The sequence below is a fragment of the Sus scrofa genome, chromosome 9 (genome assembly GCF_054392235.1).
Source record: "Sus scrofa isolate SSC_HxYL_T2T_F1_AM1 chromosome 9, Sscrofa_HxYL_maternal_Yorkshire_Landrace_v2.0, whole genome shotgun sequence".
NCBI lineage: Eukaryota > Metazoa > Chordata > Mammalia > Artiodactyla > Suidae > Sus > Sus scrofa.
The window spans coordinates 123,319,999-123,345,201 of NC_139391.1; the positions used below are offsets into that span (position 1 = coordinate 123,319,999).

The window sequence follows — 25,203 nt, forward strand, 5'->3', positions numbered from 1 at the left end:
AGCCACAGCAACACCGGATCCTTAACACACTGAGCAGGGCCAGGGATCGAACCTGTGTCCTTGTGGATACTAGTCAAGTTTGTTACCACTGAACCACAAGGGGAACTCTAAACACTTGATTTTCATCAATTTCTATGATCATGGGATTTTTTTCTTTGATTCATCATTATGTTGAACCACATTAATAGATTTTTTTAGACATCAAATCATGTTTGCCTTTGTGAACTTACTTGTTTATTGTATATTATATATTAAGTATACTCTTGGATTTTATTTATTTTTAATCTTGAATTTTTACTTATGTATTTATATGTAAAATTAGTTTATATTTCTTTTTTGAACACTCAGATTATGCAAACCTCATAAAATTGTTTGCACAGTTTCTCCTCTGTTTTTATTTCCTGAAACCACTTGTATAAAATAAAGATAATCTGTTCCATCAAAATTTGGCAGAACCCACCAATAAAACCAGTTGGGCCTGGGGCTTTTTCAAGGAAAAAATTATTGTTTTTTAAATGTATTTGGTTTTTTTATTAATGTATTCAATTTTTATTTTTCAATTTTGAACTACTATATATTTCCAAACATTTATTAGTTTCTTCCACATATTCAAATTTGGTCCTGAGAGTTGTTCATAATGCATATTTATTATGTCTGATCTCTATTTACATCATATTTTTTTAATTGACTTCTAATTCAGTGAGGTAAGTCAGAAAGAGAAAGACAAATACCATATGATATCACTTATGTCTGGAATCTAATATAGGGCACAAATGAACCTTTCCACAAAAAAGAAATTCAGGGACTTGGAGAATAGACTTGTGGTTGTCAAGGGGGAGGAGGAGGGAGTGGGATGGATTGGGAGCTTGGGGTTAATAGATGCAGACTATTGCATTTGGAATGGATTTCATCGTATTTTTTTGAAACTTCTTTTTTTCTTGATTACTCATGCCTGGGACTTTATCAAAGAACAAATTTTAGTTTTATTTATTTATGTTTTTGTTCTAGTTGCTGTTCTCCAATGCACTGATTTCTATGTTTATTATTTTCTCCCTTCTTGGTTCTCTGGATTTACACTGATATTCTTTTTTAGCTTCTTATATTGGATACTTGAATAATTTGTTTTCACTGTTCTATCACTTTTCCCTCTAGTTATTACTTTAATTGTAGTCCATCAATGTTAATATATAGGTTTTTCATTAACAGTCAGCTCTAGATATTTTGTAATAACTCAATTTATTTTTTAAATCATGGGGTTTTAATACCACTTTGTTTTTTATAGAACTGATTTTTCAGAGCATAACTAGTTTTTATTGTGCCACTTGTGTTATTATTAAAGCTTTTTTTTTTCTCCTCCTCCTCTTGGCCCTACATTTCATTAGGAACCACTTAAATAGTGAGCCCTTATTCAGAAATTAAGGACTAGTCTATATTAGAAATGTGTAGTTTCCATTAGCTGGTCAAAAATGTCTACCATTTTTACCATTTTTTTCTATTTTTTGTTTATATACACAAACATCTACAAAATCTTTTCCTCCATTTCTCTTTTCTTCTATGTAAGTTTGTGTTCTTTGTTCTTTTATCTCTTTATTTTAAAATTATTTATTTTATTGAGGTATAATTGACATACATTGTTTTAGTTTTAGGTATACAACATGATTCAACATTTGTATATATTAGGAAACAATCACTATAGTAAGTCTAGTTATCACTCATCATCATACTTAGTTACAAATTGTTTTTCATGTGATGAAAGCATTTAAGATTGACTCTCTTTGCAACTTCAAATATGCAATAAGTTATTAACTATAGTCATCCTCTTGACATACATTTTATAACTGAAAGTTTGTACCTTTTGACTCTCTTCACCCATTTCACCCACTCTCTAACCCCTGCCTGCCTCTGGCAAATACTAATCTGTTCTATCAACTAGCTTTTTTTTGTTTGTTTATTTTCTATGTTTTTGATTCCATATATAAGTGATATCATATGGTATTTGTCTTCCTCTGTCTGACTTATTTCACATAACAACACAGCCTCACTGTCCATCATGTTGTCACAAATGGCAAGATCTCATTCTTTTTTATGGCTGAATAATATCATGTTACATATGTGTGACACATTTTCTTTGTATGTTCATCCATCAGTGGACACTTAGGTTGTTCCCATATATTGGCTGTTGTAAATAATGCTGCAGTAAACATGGAGGTATATATATATTTTGAGTTAGTCTTTTCATTTTCTTCAGCTAAATACTCGGAATTGATGGATCATATGGTGGTTCTATTTTTTTAAATTTTTTGAGGAACCTCCATACTGTTTTCCTTATTGGCTGCACCAATGTGCACGTTCACCAGTAGTGCACAGGTTTGCCCTCTCTCCATATCCTTTCCAGTACTAAGTATTTCTTATCTTTTTGATCGTAGTCATTCTAACAAGTGTGAGGTGATAGCTCATTACGGTTTTGATTTGCATCTCCTGGGTGATTAGTGATTTTGAGCATCTTTTCATGTACCTGTATGTCTTCTTAGAAAATTGTCCATTCAGGGGGCTTCCCTGGTGGCCTAGTGGCTAAGGATTTAGTGTTGTCACTGCTAGGCTTGTGTTTAATCCCTGGCCCAGGAACTTCCATGCACCATAGGTGTGGTCAAAAAAAAAAGGTCTGCTCAGATCTTCTCTCAACTTTTTATTCAAATTGTTTGGGCCTTTTTTTTCTGCTGTTAAGTTATATGACTTCTTTATATATTTTTATATTAAGCCCCTACCAGATATATGATATTTGAATATTTTCTCCAGTTCAGTAGGTTGTCTTTTCATTTTGATGATAGTTTTTTTTTTTTTTTCTGTGTAGAAGCGTTTTAGTTTGATACAGTCCCACTTTTTATTTTTGCTTCAGTTCCTTTTGCTTTTGGTGTCAAATCCAAAAAAAAAAAAAAAAATCAAGACTGATGTCAAGGAGCTTGCTTCCCATGTTTTTTTTCTGGGAATTTTATGGTTTCAGATCTTAAATTTGTCCTTAATTATTTTAAGTCAATTTTTATGATGTAAAAATCATAGTCCTTTTTCATTTTTTAATGTGGCTGTCCAGTTTTCCCCGCACATTTTTTCCCAAAGACTATTCTTTTCCCATTGTATATTCTTGGTTCTTTTGTCATAAGTTAATCACCATATAGCATGGATTTATTTCTAGGCTCTCAGGTCTGTTCCATTGGTTTGTATGCTTGTTCTTATGTCAGTACTATACTGTTTTTATTATCACAGCTTTTCTACATGGTTTGAAATCAGGGATTGTGATATCACCAGCTTTGTTCTTCTTTCTCAAGATTGCTTAACTATTCAGGATCCTTTATGGTTCCATATATATTTTAGAATTGTTTGTTCCATTTCTGTGAAAAGCACCATTGATACTTTGATAGAGAATGCATTGAATCTGTAGATTGCTTTGGATAGTGTAGGCATTTTAGCAATATCAATTCTTCTAGTCCATGAGCACATTATATCATTTCATAATGTTTTTCTTAAAGTTTTCAGAGCACAAGTTTTTCACCACCTTGATTAAATTTGTTTCTAGGTATTATTTTTTATGCATTTGCAAATGAGACTGTTTCTTTAATTTTTTCTTCCTGTTAGTTTGTCATTAGTGTTTAGAAATGCAATAGATTCTTTTTTTTTTTTTTTTGGATTTCTTTTTTTTTTCCCACTGTACAGCAAGGGGATCAAGTTATCCTTACATGTATACATTACAATTACATTTTTTCCCCACCCTTTGTTCTGTTGCAACATGAGTATCTAAAGTTCTTAATGCTACTCAGCAGGATCTCCTTGTAAATCTATTCTAAGTTGTGTCTGATAAGCCCAAACTCCCGATCCCTCCCACTCCCTCCCCCTCCCACCAAAAAAGAAAACTATTGCCCAATATCATTGATGAATATAGAGGCGATAGATTCTTTATGTTGATTTTGTATCCTGCAACTTCATTAAATTCACTTGTAAGTTCTAATAGTTTCTTGGTGGAGTCTTTAGGGTTTTATATATGTGTGTGTGTGTGTGTGTGTATACATAATTATGTCATCTATATATAGTGACAGTTTTCCTTCTCCCTTATCAATTACAATGCCTATTATTTTTTTCTTGCTTAATGCTCTGGCTGGAACATCCATACTATGTTGAATAAGAGTGGCAAAAGTGGCCATCCTTGTCTTATTCCTGATCTTGGAGGAAAAGTTTTTCAGCTTTTCACTGTTGATATGATATTAGCTATGGGCTTGTCATGTATGGATTTTATTATGTTGAGGTATACCCACTTTGCTGAGAGCTTCTATCATAAATGGATGTTGAATTTGGTCAAATGCTTTTTCTGTATCTATTAAGATGATAATATGATTTTTATCTTTCATTTTGGTAATGTGATGTATCATGTTAGTTGATTTTCAGATGCTGAACCATCCTTTCATCTCTGGACTAAGTCCCACTCATCACAGTGTATGATTCTTTTACTGCAATGTTGAATTTGGTTTACTAATGTTTTAAGAATGTTTGCATCTGTATTCATCAGGGATAGTAACCTGTAATTTCATTTTCTTGTGGTATCCTAGACTGGTTTTGGTATCAGGCTAATGCTAGCTTCCTAAAATGAGTTTGGAAACTTTCCCTTCTTTTCTATTTTTTAAAGAGTTCAAGAAGAATTGGCATTAATTCTTTGAGTGTTTGGTAAAATTCACCAGTACAGCTTTCTTGTCCTGGGATTTTGTTTGTAAAGAGTTTTTAAATTAATGATTCAATCTCCTTACTAGTAATTGTAAGTTTTCCATTCCGTTCAGATTTTCTATTTCCTCATTATTTGCTCTTGGAAGGTTGTATGTTTCTAGGAATTTATTCATTTCTTCTAGGTTGTTTAATTTATCAGTATATAATTATTTGTTTAATCTATTATGATCCTTTGCATTTCTGTGATGTCAGTTGTAATATCTCCCCTTTCACTTCTGATTTTATTTATTTGAACACTTTCTATTTTTTTCTTGTAGGTCTCCTAAAGATTTGTCAATTTTGTTTATCTTTTCAAAGAATCAGTTTTCTTTGATATTTTCTATTGTCTTTCTAGTCTCTGTACTGTTTATTTCTTCTCTGGTCTTTGTTTTTTCCTTCCTTTTATTTTCTTTGGACTTTTTTTTATATCTAATTCCTTTAGGTGTGAAGTCATTTGAGATTTTTCTTATTTCTTGAAGTAGGCATTTATCGCTATGAACTGAAGTGAAGATTTGCATGCAGAAAGTTTATTGAGAATTTTCCTTGGGATCAACAATTATGGTGCTAGAAGAGCTAGAAGTGGGCACAGGGAGGAGTAGAAGTATGAAACAGCTGCACAAACGTGTCAGCACCCTATGGGGAGCTGAGATGGCCCTTCAGAGTTGTTCCACTTTGCCTTCCACTCAGTCCTATCAAAAGGCCATTAGACATGGGTTTCGTTCCTTTTCCACTACTCCAGGGAAGTGGCATGACCTCATGGAGGCTTTCTTTCTCTGAGGGCAGTTTCCAGAAAGAGACTTGATGTGAGCTGAATGTGCAGTCATGGAGAAGGGGATCTCCGTCACACACCACAGTATTCACTGCAAATTTGGTTCTGCCTTTCTGATCCCCCTTCTGGGTCTCACCAGCTCTTCTAACACTAAGTCTCTGCAGACTTATCCCCAGTGTCTAAAATCACAGATAGTGATATGCTCTTAGAAGGAATAGTGTCCATGAATTGATTCTGATCCAAGGCCTTCCACTGACTTACCAAATTATATGTTGTCAAGTGTATCCTCCTGAATGATTGGACTCATATTGGAGGTTTCCTCTTTATTTCATAAAATTACAACTTGACCTCACTTTTCTGAAAAAAGAACCACATAAGCTTATGGTGTTTATAACTTTACCTGAACTATGAGGGAACAACACAGGAAATCAGCTGGGTTTTGACAAATACCAAGAGAAACAGGGGCTTGGACATTGGAAGGAAGTCAAACCAGGTTCAAAATTTCCTCCAAATTTTGACTCAGACCCTCAAGTATAGAGGCCGCCAGGACAACCTGAGGCAACAGGCTAGTAGTCTCACACTCTCCCTCATCTATTGAAACTTTGAGAATTAATCTCTTCCTTGTCAAATTTCTTAAGTCTATACAGACAGCAGTTTTATTAGGGAGAACCATATAAAATTGCCAATATTTGATATTTTTTCACCTACCAAAAAAAATATGGTTCAATCAATAGTACAGGCATTCTTAATCTAATTGCTATTGACCATAACTGGATTATGAATGGCTCTCAAAGGCTTCTCTTAACTCCCTGAAATAGTATATAACACTTTTATACCTAAGTATTTATGTGACTTCCTTTTTGTGGGCAGAGAGGGCACACACATCAACAAATTTTCTAAGAAATATTTTATTTTCTGCTCACTCCAAATTAGGAACCACTGGTCAATCAAAAGAATACAGAACTTAAAGTCAGAAAATCCAAATTCCTGTCTGTCTAGCATTCAGCTAGAGGAAGTCACTTAAGCTCTCAGAATCCTACTTTCCACTTCTATAATATAACCTTTGCATCCTGGGGATATCATAGTACAAAAATCTTAAATAGGAACAAAAATCCAATGATCTTAATAGAGGCTCCTGTAAAATGTGTGATCATATTTGGCAAACTATAAAGTGCTATACAAACAGAAAGTAGTGTGTGCCCACATTCCCCTGAGCAAGGGCCTTGCCTCTTTCTCTAGAATCAGGAAGTGCCATAGGTGAATGAAAACGGAAAGGCACCAGAAAATAACATCTCAGTAACTAACCAAAAGCATTTTAAAACCTCAGAGAAGATTCTTTTCAAGTTTGTGGTATAGTTTCAGGGTCTGCTATCCAGGGACCACCACAAAGGATGACCTGGACAGCATAATGCTTGGTTTGCGAATCTGTTAAATGTGTCTGTACCCAGCAGGCAAATTGAAAGGGGAGTTCTTAAGCCCAGACAGTTCTGCACCAGGGAAACATTCTTTCAGTCTTACCCCTCAGCCATGGCCAGAGGTTAGATCTGGCAATTAATATGCAGACTTTGGATGGAAAGGAGATGAGTGCGTGGGACTGGTTTTCCACTTCTGTCATTTAGTCTCTGTCTACCTATCTGCCTATCTGCCTATCATCTATCTAATCTGTTTTCTCTGTTTCAAAGTATTTTTTGATAGATTCACTGAGCTAATTTCACTAACAGTCACTCCATCATTAGACCTGAGAATCTCCTCAATCCTGATAATCAATTGCTTTTCCAAAAGATCTTGCCTCCTTTCTTATATTTAACTACAATTTGTCCTTTTCATAAAAGCTATATTCAAATTAATTTTATATTGCCCTTTAATACATGAATGCTATCTCCTTGTTAAAACAAATAATAAAATGTTACAGATAAAGCTATCACTTCCCTTGACCTCCTAGCATCTTGGCCTTTTGTTTCAGAGCATTCCTGGTGCTCATTTCAGATCTGAGTAGTCCCAGAGGAGGTGTATCTGTTGCACTTTTTCCTGAAGGAGTCAGCTGTTCACAGAGTGCATTTGGTATGGAAGTTAGAGGAGTCTTGTCCTTGTAGTGGCAAAGGTGGCATGAGAATAGAATAAGCAAGCTTTGTGTTGCCAAATTTTCTGCTCCAGCCGCTACCTATTTTTCACATCTAGGAACATAAAATCCATTTATTTATTTCATATAAAGTGAAAGTAGTCCAGACCATTATATATATTAAAATAGCTGTGACTTGGCTGGAGAAAGAGCAGCTTTTAAAAATATCATCTTTACTCAAATAAGGAATATACTTTTAGTATTCTAATTGCCAATTCTAGAAGTTTCTTCGTCTATATGCACAGCAAAAGTAGGTTTTTAATAAGCACATATTGTACTGAATTTTTTGAAAAGTCAATTAAAAGAGGTACATACACAAAACATATTTCTCATAGATCCCATTTATAGAGACACCTTCTATACCAAGAGCCTCAAATATTGCCAGTTTCTGTGGAAGCAGAATCTGGAGTACCAATTCACATGTACAAGTGCCATTTAAAAATAGCATATATAAAATTTCGTAGCCTATAAATTTCAGAAAAGCATAATTCTCTATATGTCAAAATGTGTGGGACATGTTTCATTTAAAATTTTTCTTCTTTATCCTCGTCTCCCTGAAGTTTAAACAGAATGACAAACAATGCCTTTTTGGAAAGAAGAATTGTTGTTCATTGAATCCTTACTAGATGATAAGCACTGTCCATGTGCTTTCACATGATTTCATTTCATCCTCTTGGTAGCCACATGAGCTAGGTAGTGTGTCTGTTTCTCAGATGTGGAACAGAGGAATCCTAGAGAGAAGAGATGGCTTGTTGGGTTTACCTAGCTAGTAAAGACACAGCTAAGAATTACACCTAGGGTTCTGACTGGCCAGCCCTCCCTCCAGAATGGTGAACTTACTGGATTCTTTATTGCGGCTCAGATTCATTATGCATATATGTACCGTTTCAAGCTGGTCTCTGCTTTTGAGCTTCCAATAGTTGTATGAGAGTTTATACTTTCCTCATGTCCAGTTGCTGCTGTGGGATGTATTTGGTATTTGGATGAGAATGAAGTTTAGCTGCCTCTCCTGTGTCACTGTGAGAGGAAATAACCAAGACGGGGCATCCTGTCCCTTGATCAAACCCTTGTCTTTGCTTTGTATATCCCAACGTTCCTCTGCCTGTCTCACCTGTGGTTTTCCTACTTAAGCCACAGCCTGGAAATCCTGGCATAGCCACTTCCCACAAATCAAGGCACAGAGACACTGCCACCAGGAGCGGGCTTTAAGGTTCAAAGTGATTTGGGATTCAAAGACCCTTAGAGCCAGGAGATGCAAAAGGAGTTTGAGGTTTTGGGCATGGACCCTTAGGACTGAGAAATCCACACCATAAGACCTACTAATTAATTTCAGGTGGGTGGTGTCTATTTTGGGACCCAACAGAAAGTGGGAAAACTGAGCTCTCCTGTTCCTCCTTGAAGCCACCCCGACTCTTCCAGTCTGAGGCCTCTTGGGGTAAAGCCACCAGATTCTTGTTTGGACTCTGTCAGTTCCTGGCTCAGGAAAGAACCCAGGACTTTCTTCCAGCACCCAGGTCTTTTTTGTGGTGTATTAAAAGGAAGAGGCTGTGGGAGTTCCTAGGGGACTTTGATGTCATTTGGGGCTGGAGTTGAGGGGGTTAGGCTCCTGGTTACCTTATGGTGTATTTCATGTCTAGTCCTTATCCAGCCAGGGACGAAGGACCTCATATTGCAAACCATAACCTATGGGTCTTGAAGTTTCTTAAGTTATAAAGAAATATTTATTACTTCAAAGAGGGGAAATGAAAAGGGGGGGGGAGACACTGGGGAAAAAAAAAAGTGTGCCTGATCTTTCCCTCAAAGGAAAAGAGGAAGAAGGGAGAGTTGTGCTACATTGACCACTGAAAAAATCATAAAATCACCCTAATTAATCCAGCAGTGCAAATGGACACTCTATAAACACACCACCAAAACTCAGGAAAAATCAGTCTGTGGACAAGGAAGAATTCTCATTAAAATGGAAAACATGTTTTACTCTCTTGCTCCCCATTTTAAGAAATGCCCTCTGCCATTAGATGTTGTAACCTATTCTGACACTGAGGACAGTTTTCTTGGGGCTTTGTGCCCCTCAGAACCTAATAGAAAGCTAGAAAAATTACATACAGAATGTTGTACGGTCCAGCACCAGATTCTAATTATGCAGCAACTGAAAAAGTTGGAGATAATTCTCAATATAAATTAAGAGTGATGTTGAGCTATTGGAACTAAAAAAGAAGTAGAATTCTATATCAAATCATTTCAATGTGGAAAATAAGCTCTCCAGATCATCCTCCAATCTCTGAGATGCTTTCTTTTATGTTAAATTATTTCCGAGAACAAAACTTCCATAGTTTACTGTGATGGTTTCATTGTTAATTAGTCTAGCCATCTAGAAATCTTTCTTAGAACTGAATTTTCCTGCACCTCATTGTTGTCTTATTTTCCATCCATGGATAGGGTCTATGTACTTGGGGCACTAGAAGAATTGCATAAGAATAAACAGTTTGGCAGCTTCTAATCTCAGAAGCAACAGACTCTGCAATAGCCTCTCTCCTATGTCATAGTTTAAATGCAAAGTGAGAGGTTCTGATAAAAAAAAATGGGAGGGAAGACATGGAGATAGAGAAGGATAATTAATTATGCTGGTCCAGCATAAAGTGTTAGCTTGGTGATCATCTTGACCACTTCTCTTACTTCGGAGCTAGAGAGATACTGGCTGGCTATGTACAGTGGTTCACTGTCTCCAGTGATGGTCTATCTCTTTGAGTTATCTTTTTGAGAAATTTAAACAAAGATTCAAGTAAAAAGTGGTAGAGGTTAAAAGTTTCAGAAAAGGATATGGAGCCCAGTAGCTGAAAGTTTTCTTCTTTCCAGCTAATTTTGACATTTGACATGTCCTTGACTATCTTTCTGAGATTATTCCATATTTTTCCCAGTTGTAAAGGAGAAGGGAGCTCTTACTTTATAAGTGGCAAACCCTTTGACAAGTATAAAAATAGTATGAGACATGCCTTGATAGCCCAGTGGAAATAATGACTCATACATACATATGCTTATGCCTAGGTTTGTTTCAGTAGACCAGGAGTGGCCACAGCAGTTTTCATTTTCTTGACATCTGATGGTCTGGTACCTGGGGAACATCAGCGGCCAACAGTGACCCTCCACCTGACCGATGTCAGTGGAAACAACCACTCTCTTGGTGAGTCTGACAGTTACCCTTTTAGGACCACTAGCAGACCATCTGATAGACCCAGGAATCAGCTGGATGCCTGTCTCTGATATTGTTTGGAAGCTTGCCTATATCATATAGCTATTGAGAAGTTAAAATGAACACTAGATATGGAAACTTGGAGCTCATGAATGGCTTAAATTATTATCCATCTCCTTGTTTCTCTTTAGGAACCTATGAACTGTCATGCCAGCATAACCCACTGGTTATCAATGTAACCCATCACTCGAATGTCCTCTTCCACCATGCCACCTCAGTGCTGCTGAATTTCTCATCCCCATTGGTGGGCATCTCAGCAGTGGCTCTAAGGACATCCTCCCACAGAAGTCCTGCAGCTCCCAATAACTGCATTCCAGACCATGAGGGGCAAAATCATCAGGGACAAAGGTACAAAGTCCCCTTGTTTTTCTACTTTCTTTTTGTTGTACTGAACTACCATTTTCATACATGCCGTTGGGTAGGTAGTGGGTGCTCGTTCACTAACTAAAAATGGATCTAAGAACTACTAGAGAGACATAAGAAGCACGCAAAGAACAATTTGTAGAAGGCATACTTGGATTTTATATTTTGCTCTTCTTTCCCAGCTGAGAATAATTTTTATGTAAATATTTATCTTTGCAAGGTCTTAAAATCTTTTTTACATATTAAAAAACACTGCCTTCAAGTCAACATTGTTATATAAACTGCCAAAAATTCTCTGCCAAAAACTCAATGTTTCCTAAGTTATGTATATTTTTCCACTTGTTCTAACCTGGACAGTGTATATGGCAAGTTTAACAATTAGTTTCTAAGGCATGTCATATGATCAATTAGACTCACATATGGAAATCAGGACTACATTAGCTATACAAGCCTTTCTGTGGACATCTGCGATTGTCATCTTCTAGATAGAGCTTTCCTGGATTCTCAGCCACAGCTAGTAAGGAACCGTACTTCACAGAGTTGGTGTGTCCAAGCTTGGCCCTGACGGGGCAAGGAGCAAGTCAGACGCAATCATCTGTGCTGTACTTGGGCTAGACTCATTCTACGAATGGTCTAATCAATTGAAAGAGACTATAAGAAACAGGATTTTTTCCCTCAAGGAGTGGGGTGTCAGGCATTTGGTAGCCTAGTTACAAAAGCTGGGTTTCCAGGCAGTGCTCAGTCCTCAAGAAGGGACTCTGATATCACCATGCCCAAGCTAGGTATCCCAGAAACCCAGCCTTGAGTAGGGAATAGGGATAGATGTACTTATATAGTATATTAGCTACCTTTTGCTGTGTAGAAAAGCCACTAGATTATACCAAAATCTAATGGCTTGTCACAGTCTCTGTTGGTGAGGAATTTAGGTGTAATTCAGCAGGGTGCCGCTGGCTTAGAGTCTCATAAGAGGTTGCCATCAGTGGTTGTCCAAGGCTGCAGTAACCTCAAGGCTTGAGTAGAGCTGGAGAACTCACTTCCAAGCTTACTCATGTGGCTGTTGGCAAGACTGAGAAGATCTGCCTCCAAACTCACATAGGTGCTGGCAGTGAGCACACTCAAGCAGGCAGGGCTCAATTCCTTGCCACATGGCTTCTCCATAAGCTGCCTGAGTGTCCTTATGACATGGCAGCTAATAATCCAAGAAGGAAGGGGAGCCAGAGATTGTATGAACATGAGAATCTGCCCCAAAGGGAAGCCGGTCTTTTTATAACGTAATGTTGGAATTGACAACCAATATGCTATACTTCTTTCATATTCTATTTATTGGAAATGAGTCGGTCCACCCCATACTCAAAAGGAGGGCATTTGCATCAGGGCACAAATTATTAGGGGTCATCAATAATAATAGTAATAATAGTTTATGTTAATTGACTACTAACTCTGTGCCAGGCACTGTTGCAAGTGCTAAGAAGGGCTAGAGTCAGGGTACTGGGCATTGCAACGTTAGCTAGTTCATCTATGACTTAAGTCTCCTTAGGGAGCAGACGTCTTCAAATATTAATGCAAAAATGTAGACTATTAAAATAACATTATTTGCTAGAATGATTGCCTCTTTCTCATGTGTTTTCCAATTATTTTCTCTACTGGCTCTACCTTTGGCCTTGAGCCACACAGAACTTCTTTCAGGTCCCCAAAACATGTGTTCTTGATGAGCTCCATGTCTTGAATTCTGTCCAATACGTCTTCCCTTCAACCTGATTCACCTTCCTCTATGAAGTTTTGGAAAACTCCCTCCCTGTTTCCATAGGACATTGTACACAACTCACACTATCACATTAGGTGGTAACTATTTATGTACTTCTTGTTCTTTACCACTCTGAGCTCCCTATAGTAGGAATTCTATTTGGTATCTCTCAGGACCTCGCTGAGGCCTTGACACATAGGAGATGTCAGAAACTGTGCATTAAATGACAAAGACTTAGTTCTAAATCCTCCATGGGACAGAACTGAACAGACAAACCAAAAAAGAAGTCACAGACTCTCTAGACCTGAGGGATAAGAATTCCCCTCACCATTACAGCTGTGAAGTTTTGACAAAGAAGTTGATTAATTATGATCACTGCTGCTAGTTCTTCACTTCTTTTCACTTGGCATTGCGGGAAAAACAAGTTTTATATGCATGCATGCAAACCAGTAGAAATAGGATATGATTCTCCAGTTTACACAAAGTGTATCTGGAATGCCTAAGAATTTCCAAACCACATGTGACTGACAGGAGCCATGCAAAATTGTCTTTTTCTTCTCAGCCAGCAAATCAGTGCAGTATAGTAAATTTTGATATGAAAGAACCGAATAGAGCCCATATATTTTCTTTGTGAACAGATTAAAAATGTGAATCCACATGTATTCTCAAGTCTTTTTATATCTTTGTATTGATCTCAGTTGTAAATGTAGATAGACCCTAATATGAAGCCCTCAAATTCTGGGCATAGTGAGAGGGATTTCTGGCTACCTCCTCTTACCCCTTATGACCTGAATTCCATTAATACTAAAATGGGCAAGGGAGAGCTGACAGACGCCTGGCAGTAGTGGATGTGTTACCCATTTTGTATTTAACCGTTAATGACCAATGGCCTGTTCTCCTACAGCATTGCATCTTTGAATCAGTCTGACTGGCCCACAGAATGTCAGCCAAAGGCCAGTGAACCCAAGTCTGCATCTCCGGTGACATCCATGATCCTTACCTTGACCCTTTGCCTTTGATCTCTCTCTTCATCTTCTTTGCCATTCTGTTGTGATGGCTACCCAGCTTATGACCCATTGGGCTTAGACTACTGATAATGAACCCCTTAATCTTGAAAACCAAGTTTGGAGTTCCTGGTGTTGGTCACCAGTGCCCAATAAGAGCTTAATTCATTCTTACTCTCTGGCGAGTTCCTGCTCTAGCCACCTTGGGGGAAGGTCCTGCCTGCATAAGCTGTCACAGTATCGCCCGAGTTGGAGTATCAGGCAGATCCAGGATTATGTTGATGGCTTTGTGAAGTGGGAGCCTTTTTTTTTTTTTAATTAATACAGTGGGATTTTAAATGTGCCCAATATATAATCCAGGCACTAATAGGTTAATTTGCTTTCATGAGTAGATTCGTTGGCATATAATCAGGACTCAACTACTTTGGAAATTCATAAGGTAAAGTCTAGAAGAACTTAGGTAAGAGTTGCTGATGGGCGTGTGGTTTTTCTTTGTTCTTTTCGTCCCATGAACACAGTGAAACATTGGGTGCATTGGGTGCAGCTTCTCTGACTGGTTGTATATCCATCAGATGCTGAATCTTCAGAAGATGAAGAGCATTGTCTCCTTTTCCAAGGCATAGGCTGATGGCAATGGTTGAAACTTCTGGTGATTACTTACTCCTTTTCAGCATTCATACTCTGCTTCCTGTTGATTTGTATATCTACCTGCTCTATAAAAGGTTGAGAATGCAGAGTAAACTTCCAAACAATTGTGTTTCTTTCAATTTCTCCTTGTATTTCCAACGGTTCTGGCTTTTTATAATTTCATATTACATAATTAGGTATCTAAGTGCTTGCGACTATTTTATCTTTATTAAGAGCATACCTCTTGCCAACCCTTTTGCCCCTTTAAATGCGTTTGGCTTTGTATTATGCTTTGTCTGGAATTAAAATTCCCATCCTTCCTTTCCCTTTGTTTGTATTTGTTTGATAAATATTTGCCTTTCTTTTATTTTTAACCTTTCTCTATCTTCACTGCCAACAAGCCCAGGGCACATTGCTTCACTGCACTGTTTATAAAGACAGTAGGATATCACTTCATAAAACTACTCCAGACTTTTATTCTAAAAAGTTATCTCATGGTCCTTAAGCCCCTAGTATTTTTTAGGACTCTGTAGCATTTTTTACCTTTGGGACATTTATCTCCCAGGACTCAATGGACTTTGCTGTTCTCCATCATCCCTCCTCACTCCTACCCCAGGAGAAACCCTTGTATTTCCCACGCAGAAATCTTGAAAGGAGTAAAGAAAGGGTACTGATGAGGACTGATGGACAGAGAACAGATCTGTGATCTCTGCAAAGTGGTGCCCAGTTTCTGGTCTTTATAGGGGCCAGGGAATGAAGAAAGAACGAACCGTTTCCCTCTCTTTCAAAATATGGCTCTATTCTTTATTTACTTTATTTTCAGAAAACAAACTGAAAAAAAAAGCATGCTTTGGCTTCCCAGTGATGTTTCTCAATTCAACTCCAACATATTTTGAAATCAGGAGAGAAACCTCACAGAGTCCAGCTATCCATCTTTGTTTTTGGTGTTGATAAGGGCTTTCATATTTTTCTGTACTGTTGATGTTTAAGTGGGAAGCAGGGAAAAATAACCTCGGAGTAATCCTGTGAAATTACCTGAGAATGAGACATGTGGAGTTTGTAGCACATTCCAGCACCAGGTGGGAGCACAGCCTAAGGCAGTTTCCACACCGTTTCCCATCTTTATCCTTTTACAAGGTGTGACAGTTATCTATCAACTTGTTGCTTCTCATCTCTAAATCCACCCTCCTCATCCTAATTTGTATTATTATAACAGGATTTTATTAAGTTCCTCCGACCTTGTTTTCAGTTGGCTCTTCACTGCAGTAGCCAAAGGTGATAGCTTGTTAGTTGTGATCCCACTGCAGGTCCTTGATTGTTAGCATCCTGTTGACAAGTTGCTCAGCATTGTACTCAAGCCCAAAGGTGCAACCAAACTGATCCCCACATTCTGTCTTTGTGATTCTCTCCTGCTACCCTTTCTAGTTCCATTCTGTGTCAGTCAGTGCCCAGCAGGCAACCTCCCAGAAAGTTTCAGCAGCACCCCAATGACAGTCAGGGTTCAGTCAGGACACAGTAACTAGAATAGGGAAAGATAAATATAAGTAACTAGTAACAGAGTATTAACTACTAAGGATAAAGAGAACCCTAACAGGAGAATGGTGGGAAAAGGGAGCAACTGTTAGTTTTAGGGATGAGGGAAGAGTGTCCCAAGGAAGAAATTTGGAAGAGGCTCCCCAGCCAAAGGCTGTGATCTCGATCTCATTGGAGAGGGTGCCACAGTGGTACACAGGCTGACAGAGAAGTTTGCTGAGGTTTCACAGGCTGAGACTGGCAATCAGGAAACCCCTCACTGGGATGCTGATTCAAGCTCAGTAGGAAGCTCTCTGTTGAGGTGCTTTTGGGACTTTCTGTAAAACTGCCTTTGGGGTGCTGCTGAAGCTTTCTGGGAGGTCGCCTGCTGGACACTGATGAAACTTGATAAGGCACCCACTGAGGTAGCAATGAAACTTTCAGGGGAGCCATTCACTCAGGTCCTTTCGAAGCTTACTGGGAAGCCAGCTAGGGTGCTAGTAGAATGACTGGGACCTGTAGGGTGTCACTGAAACTCACTCGGGGGGTGAACACCACTGGACTGAAGCTGTGTTGGACATTCCAGTGCTGCAGAAGCAAGGAGAGAAGAGCACATGTGAATCCAGAAGAGACACCCCTTCCTCCTACAATGTCTCTGCAGTTATGTCTATTGAGAAAACATGACATCATACTATAACTGGCAAAAGAGCAATATTTTGCATGGTCCATCTCTGGTATCACAAAGTAGGGCAGTGAAAGGTGGGGATTTGGGACTGAGAAGAAATAGTTGATAATTGGCAGAAAATGTCAAATAACAAGAAGAAACCACTTTTCTATCTGCCATTTATGTTTCCAATTAAGATTTTCTTTATGTTCCTGGCTTTAATACTAAGACCAGTTTTTAATACAGCTTCTAAGTGGATTGACCTAGCTAGAAATGCATATTTTCTCTTTTTAATGCTTTGAACTTATTTTAAGTCCAAGGCAAACTTAAAGTATAAATCCCTCTTCATTTTATTCAGTATAAATACACATTCTGATTGAGATGGAAAACAGCAATAGATACTCATAAATATAAAATTGTAGTGGGTTCTGAGGTTTACCTTAAACTATAGCTTATCAAAGCCAAGTATTCTAATATAAAACTGAATAAGATATTAATCTTTTAAAATGAATGTCCGTGTGGAAACCTGGGTTATTTCTTCTCTCTCTCTTATTCTCACTATCACTCTTTCTCACTCACTATATATAGTCATGCTTTGATCCCTTTTTTTATCATTATGGGTAATCAGGAGTTGAGTTACATAATAGTTTAGGTCTAAAACAGTGAATATGTTAAGGGGGATGTGGGGAGTATGTGTACACATTGTATATCCATTGCTATATTTTACTTCACATAGAAAAAAAGCCTTCTGAAAAATATAACATAGACTGATTTGTAAAATTAATTATTCTATGTGGTATGTGTGTGTATACAGAAAGAGATAGACTATTCATTATTCAAAAACTATTCTGTGCTTATAATATGCCAGGAATCATGTTTCAGTTTAGGAAACTAATAGTGTGTACAAATTCACCTCATTTTAAATTAGCAAAACTAAGACTAGAATCTAAGTAATTTGTTTTTAGTAAAAAAAGGGTTCCGTTAAATGAATGAAACATTGCTTGAGAAATATTTTCATGCCTATTACTATCTAAGAAATCCTGCCACACTCCCTCACACTGTATTTGGAGTAAGGTAACAAGAGTTTAACTGGCCCTAGAATAATTAAAGTGCACCTATATTTTAGATAATGTTTATGCAAATAGCATGTTTATTTTGAGGAAACTGTGAAGCCAAGGAAAGTAAATGTGGGCTTCAAGTAATGCAGGTAAGCTGGTGATATTTAATAGAGTAAGTGATAAATGGTGGAATTGTAAAGATACTTTGGAACAAGTTCAGGAAATGAATTATCTAGATTGGGCAATTTTATGGACAGAATCCAGGGAATTTGAGGTCATTAGAAAAAGAGAAATTAGCTCTTGTGGGGTCCTAACCCAGACAAAAAGAATCTTACTCTTGAGAGGAAAGAAAAATCAATGAAAAAAATAACCACTCTCTTGGAGATCTGATGTGCAGGTAAGCCAGAAAGGAGAACTATGATTTAAACCTGGTTTATATGCATAGTAGTTTTCTATTACCATACAGTAATACTACTGCATACTTAGCAGCTTAAACCAACACATATTTACAGCCTCACATTTTCTAAGATTCAAGACTCTAGGCCAGGCTTAAATGATTCTTCTTTAAGGCTATAAAGAGGTGTCAGCTGGGTCTGGTCATTTGAAGGCTCAAGTGGGGAAAGTCCATTTTCACGTTCACATGAATTTTGGTATTTGGTTGCAAAAGGCTGCCAGACTGAGGGCCTCACTTTCCTGCTGAATGTTGCATAGATGCTGTCCTCAGTTCCTTGCCCTATAGCCCTCTCTATTGGGCAGCTCACACTTGGCAGCTTGTTTTTGCAAAACCAGCAAAGAGAGAGTCTTTCAGCAAGAGTATCTTTTAATCTTCGTTAAGATAGTCAGAAGTGACATTGTCATCTTTGCCATATTTGGTTGGTTAGAAGTCACTGGTCCCACCTGCGCTCAATTTGAGGGAATTACACAATGTTGTAGATTCTAAGAAGCTGGAATCATGTCCACCACAATGCATTAACCTCAACTAGCTGACTGTGTGCATAGACCGTGGAGTTATAAGGACCTCACTGCATGTGTCTCATGTCCTGAGAGAGCCCCACACTGTATTTATGTAATTTCAACTTACTAGACAGCTTGGGTTACAAGTGACATATGAGGAGTTTGCATGCAGGAAAAAAGCATGAGAGAAAAACATTGATTCCAAGAGCAAGGTCTTCTTACAGAAATTCTCCATTTCTTGGTAGGCAGATTATCTAAACTGCCTTCTACCAGGGAATAACCTCTCAACTCTCCATTATCTAGATTATGCCACATTTGTTTTATGAATGATCCATATCCATATTTTATTCCCAAATTCATTTTCTCTTATTCCTAAACCTGAGCTACCTTCAGAGTCACCTTCTCCATGGCTCAACTGAAAATTGTTATAGTATTCATTGTAGTAATTTTTTTTTTTTCCATTTCTTGGACCACTCCCACGGCATATGGAGATTCCTAGGCTAGGGGTTGAATCGGAGCTGTAGCCACTGGCCTACGCCAGAGCCACAGCAAAGCCAGATCCGAGCCACATCTGTAACCTACACCACAGCTCACGGCAACACTGAATCCTTTACCCACTGAGCGAGGCCAGGGATCGAACCCACAACCTCATGGTTCCTAGTCAGATTCGTTAACCACTGAGCCATGATGGGAACTCCATTGAAGTAAAATTTAATCAGTAATATCAGTTTGATTACCTAGAAAAATATAACAGTATGTAATATTTTAAAGATTGTGGTTGCTGTTTAAATGATATGGGTTCTGACTCTTTTTATAATGGACAATTGAGAGTTAATTGTTTTAGCAAGTGTGGTCTAGTAAACTATGGTTATATAAGTGTAAATGTGTGTGTGTGGGTGTGTGTATATTTCAGTTTACACAAGGCAATGTTTTGGAAGAAGTTAATGTGCATTGAATTATATAAGTAAATTTTAAAATGATTAAACTTTTAAAATGATTGTGCCGTTCAAAAGGGTATTATTTTTAAGTAAAAAATAAATATTTTTATAAAGCGTAGCATCATGCCCAGATTTTCTCCTCTTCGCTTTCTTTCCTTTTTTCTTTTCTGTTTAAATCTGCATTTTCCTATTTACTTAAAGCAAAATAAGCATGAACACATAGAGTCTGAATTAAGAAAAAGTAATGAAGGATTGTGCTCTTGTAGGATTCTGCATTCAAGGCAATTCTTAGGTAGAATTTTTTTTGCATTAAAAACATTTAGTATTAGGCTAATACTATGGACATCAGTTGGAATTCAGCCACCAGCTCTTGAATACTTAACGTAAAAATGCACGTACACATAATTAACATACTGCCATGCTTGTGTCAAGAAAGAATCTGAAAAGGAACGGATGTGTGTATATGTATAACTGAATCACTTGGTGGTACAGCAGAAATTATCACAACATTGTAAATCAACCATACTTCCACAAAACTTTTTTGAAAAAATGAAAAAAAAATAAAAGAATCAAGTGATTTTAAAAATAAGTGGGAGGGATGGGGAGCTTGGGGTTATCAGACACAACTTAGAATAGATTTACAAGGAGATCCTGATGAATAGCATTGAGAACTTTGTCTAGATACTCATGTTGCAACAGAAGAAAGGGTAGGGGAAAAACTGTAATTGTAATATATACATGTAAGGATAACCTGACCCCCTTGCTGTACAGTGGGAAAAAAACAAACAAACAAACAAACAAATAGTTGGAGAAGTTTGCTGTACAGTGGGGAAATAAAATTTAAAAAAAAGGGAAAAAAAGTAATCAAAGATTAAAGCATGGCTAGTTTGGTTTGGAGTACCTTGGGTTGCACAGAGACTGGAAAATTTATGTATGTGTATAATAGTTTAGTCGCCTTCATTGTCTCTATGGAGCCTCTGTTCTTCAGGTTCTGTTTCTTAAAGCAAGAACTGAAAAAAAAAAAATGTGTAATCCAGGGAGGAAAAAAACAACAACCAGCTACCGCCAAATAACCCATAATTTTCTGTTTGCTTTTTATGAAAGTTGGTAGCACACAAGGTTAATACTATCACAAGCTGACTCCGCCGAGCAGCCTCACCTCTTGAGATCCTCCTTTCAGTGACATCCCTGTGCTGTGACACAAAAGATGTCTTTAGCCTTAGAAAGCTAAGCTTGAAAAGGTGAATCTTCTGACTGAGAAGACAGAGCAGTTATTAGTAAGTCAAGTAGAGAGATTTCTGGGTCACCTTCTATGGTCCATGGAGGAGTCAGTGTGCACACGGGATGTTGGTTGGTGGTGGAGGGATGTGGTAGAAAGGAACACACCTTGTCCTCAGAATTCACTTCTCTGAATTTAATAATCCCGGAAAATTTCTGGGAGAAAATGGCTGTATTTTCCATTTGGAAGACGTTGGGACCCAGGTGTGGAAATGTTTCTTCTTGGTTATACTATAGATTGCAAGTAGAGCTGAGGCTAGATTATAAGGCCTCTGAGCCTGGGTCCAGGGGCGTGCAGCCAGGGCACGGCTCAGCCCCTTGGCATTCCATCCTTGCTCTAATCAGTTTGTGAGCCTGGTCTTGGTAATAGTATCATTCTGTCTCTATATCCATCCTTCTGCTTCATGCTTTGTTATTCCCTGGAACCCTCATTGCTTCTGCTTTACCAATTCCTATTGTGCTTCAGTTATTTGGAGCTCAGATTTATAACCCTTCTCCTTCCTTCTCTGCCTGGATTGGGTCCCTGTGCCCTGCCTGTCCTCTCCTTTCCCTGTTCAGTCCTATGTAAAACATTCCAACCACCTCCCTTTCCTCAGCCTCATAAAGTGAAGGGCTTCTTCCTTTTTTTTTTTTTTTTTTTTTTTTTGCTAGGGGCTACATGTTAAAGCATCTATTTATCCGTTGGCTCCCCATTGTTTATGTTTAGCAGAGGGTTTCCTTTTCGTGTTCCAGGGTGATGGGAAGTGTTCTCTTGGGCTGCTGGGAAAAGCACTATAGAAATGAAATATGTATTGCATTTCTACTCATTTGATTATCTTCTTCCCCAGAGCAGTGTGGCAAATTAACATTGAATCTGTTTTTGTTTCTTAAGCAAGAAGAGAAGAATTATAGCTGTTGAATTGTTCCCTGAGTTTCTTGCTCAACTTCCTTTTCCCAGAATGACTTGTCCATAAAATAAGAGGGAAGGAGAAGAATCTGCTGGTGAGGATTCTGGTTCTCCTGGCTGGTGACAGATAGCCTGGTGAATGACAGATCTGCTCTGGGAAGCACAGGGAGCTATTAGTCTTTTCAACTATTTATTCTCAAGGGGTTATAGAGGGAAAATGGAAAGGTCATGGTCATGGTCTTGTTTAGGGGTTTATGGGAACATGGATAGACTATTCTGGAAATGGCCTGTATTAAAATATTACCTTGTCTGGGATGGTTCCTAGTGGGGTACATTCTTGGAACCAATTGGGTGACAGCTTGCAGGTTATAGCTTTCAGTGCTAGGAACAGGCATAGACAGTTTAGGAAGACTTGGGTTGGAGTCTATGCTAAGGCTTGTTTCAAAACACTGACTTGAAAGCAGTAACTCCTAATGCCTTATTGCAGTGTCTGAAATCCCACAATTAGGAATTATTTGGTCACATCTTAATAATCTCCAGTGGTCTCTTTAAAATAGTCAATGACTCTTTAATAAAAGGATAAATGTTTTAGGTTACTATCAACTGTTTACACCAGAAATATTCTCTTATAAGCCTTGCCAGTTCAAAAGTAGACCAGGAACTTGCTGAAATGCAACCTCCTATAGGTGTCTAGAAGTTTTGGGGAGTATGAAAATCAGAACAGGTGGTGGCAAAAAGAGAAATGAGTTTAAAGTATCACCTGCTTCTCAGTTTTGCTCAGGGCTGGCCCTGTGTTTATGGTCTATATTAATGGCAGCTGTTGGAGAAAGCACAGACAATAAAAACAAACCAATATTTCCAAGGTTCTGTCATTTTGCCAGCCTGCCGAGTAGACAGACACTGTTGGTGGATTTGACCATAAGTTCTGGTCAGAATGACTCTGAGGCCACATCTGGTTTTGTGTCGTTGTTATCATGGAGGCAGAGAAAGACTGGTGATTAGAATCACAGCAAGCCCATCATCCAGACCCCTGCCTCTTGCATTTGGCTGTATCACCAGTCTCACCACATGATTTTAGGGTAGTCCCTTCCCTTCTCTGAGCCTTCATTTCTCCATAAGCAAATGAGCTGTTGATGTTGCCAGGCTTGGGAGTGCTAGGAAGAGCAAAAGGACAGAAGGGAGTAATATTCCAGATCGGAAGTAAACCAAGGACTGATAAATCCTGGAATTGCAAGATGATGGGAACAATGTGAAGCTTCTGATGGGGAGACCAGAACTTTATAGGAAAAAAAGCCAAGGGGGAGTGAGAGTCCCAAAAGGGCCTGACATGTCTTTTATGTTCTACTTCTATGTGTGAACTTGGGACTCATTCAGGGTGTTGGCTTGCAAATCCTCAGGAGTTCAGTGTACACATAAGTTTGTGTATAGCCGTGGAGATACCATGCTACCCTTTCTTCCTGCCTTGTAGGTACTGTTCTAGAAATGGCACAGATGGAAGCTCATGCCTTTTAAACTTTTTTCACAGACTGTGTTGTTCCCTCATGTAACTCCATGTTTCACCTTTCCCCAGGCTTAGCCTGTGAATATGCCTGGAGAAGTGTCTCTCCGGAATGAATAGTTTAATTGGTGCCCAGGGATGAATAGAGGGGTAGAAGGGAGTCAGCAGTGCAGTCATTTGGGGAATCCAGTGATTCTTCCTCACTAAAAAGATGGGGATAGTTACTGCCTTTGCAAAATGGAAAAAATTTTATAGTTTATATGTTATATATTATATGCTTATATAATATTTATTCTTTTTATTGTTGTTACTGTTTCTGATGAGCAGTTATGTTTCCCTGGTGTTGTGCTGGGGCACACATTTTCCACTGATTAGCCAGAAATTGTTTTGACTCTTTCTCTGGTATTCCACGTATTTTATAATCTACATTAAAATCATGGGTTCTGAAACTTGGTGAGACAGGACTTTTGAAAGGGAGTGCTTTTGGCTGTGTGATGTAAATCTGTTTTTCTTTAGAAGGAGAGGGGGCATTTGGATGGGACGTCTAGTGTTACAGTCAAGTGTGGTCAAAACTGTGCCCAGAAATAGAAATGAGCGAAGCAAATTACAAGTACTGGAGCCACCAGAGTCCAGTCCTGAACTTATGAATAGGTCACGTTCTAGGAAGAAATGGGCATCTCTTGACAGCGATGTTTTGAGGGGCCAACTTTGGGACAGAGACTTCAATAGAGGGACAGAGAAAATCCCCACTTTCCTAGGATATGGGAAGGAAGAAGTCTGCTTAGTGTAGTAATTCATTTCTTTGTCATGGGATGGAAGAATCAGAATTATTACTGAGATTGCTCTGTTTCTATCAGATGAGACTCTTTAGAGGAGAAATTGAATAATTTTTCCTTCTCAGTCATATGATCCTTCAGTAAAGCCCCTCAATGTACCATCTTTGTTCTGCCCAAGAAAGCTGATGGAAATGTACTTAATATTTAATCTGGTTCCTCCAAAGCAAAGGTGGATCCAGGAGGAGGCAAAATGAGGAGCCAGAGTGGAGGCCATATTTTTTCACATTTGTTTGGAGAAGCAGCAAAGCTCTCTAAGGATGGATATTATTGTTATTATTATTTGGTTTTGCTATTGGTTGTGGGAAGACGAAGGAGGATTCTCTTCCAATCCACTCTACATTCTGTACATACTGCTTCCCTCTACTGCCAAATCCAGAGCATACATTCCTTCTTAGCCTGTACCCTCTTATTTCAATAAGAATCAATAAAACACAGTGGGGGATGAAGAGAAATCCAATCCTCTTGTACTACTTAACCTTAAAAGAGCTGTTTCTACAGAAACCACTAGGACTGCTGTTTGGTCAATAGTGGTACTTCTTGATAAATGAATTGCAGTATTTTCTTTAAACAACTTAAAGGTTGAGACATTAAGCAAAAACTTATACTAGGCAAGGTCTGTGAGAAACTCATTCTTGGGTTCCCTACCACATCCTGCCCATTCGTGGGTTTTCTGTATTCCCACCCTAATACCACCATCACCTCATCTTGGAGATTAAATACCATATTAAAGCTGGACAGGATCTTGGAGAGAACTTAGTTCAACTCCATCATTTTACAAATGTGCAGACAAAAGGCCAGAGTGGTTAAGAGACCTAGACAATGTCCTAGAGGTAAGCAGGGACAAACTAAGACCTGAACCCAAGTCACATTGGCCTTGATCTACTACTTTCTCCATCATATCGTGTTATTTCTCAAAAAGTGTGGTATGGATGCCAGAAAGTTTCTCCTAAACTAACCTAG

The 25,203-nt window shown here is 38.2% G+C and overlaps 1 protein-coding gene across 6 annotated transcripts in view; it reads left to right on the forward strand.

Annotated features, from left to right (window-relative positions):
- PAPPA2 (pappalysin 2) overlaps positions 1 to 25,203 on the forward strand; it is a 522,663-nt gene that overhangs the window by 405,183 nt on the left and 92,277 nt on the right. For all 6 annotated transcript variants that reach the window (XR_014816258.1, XM_084977645.1, XM_084977647.1 and 3 more), the window contains 2 exons: positions 10,677 to 10,812; positions 11,013 to 11,229. Coding sequence is in view for 5 of the 6 variants with exons in the window: in XM_084977645.1 (XP_084833771.1) it covers positions 10,677 to 10,812; positions 11,013 to 11,229 (353 nt within the window). In the remaining variant the exon portion in view is untranslated. The remainder of the gene's footprint in view (positions 1 to 10,676; positions 10,813 to 11,012; positions 11,230 to 25,203) is intronic.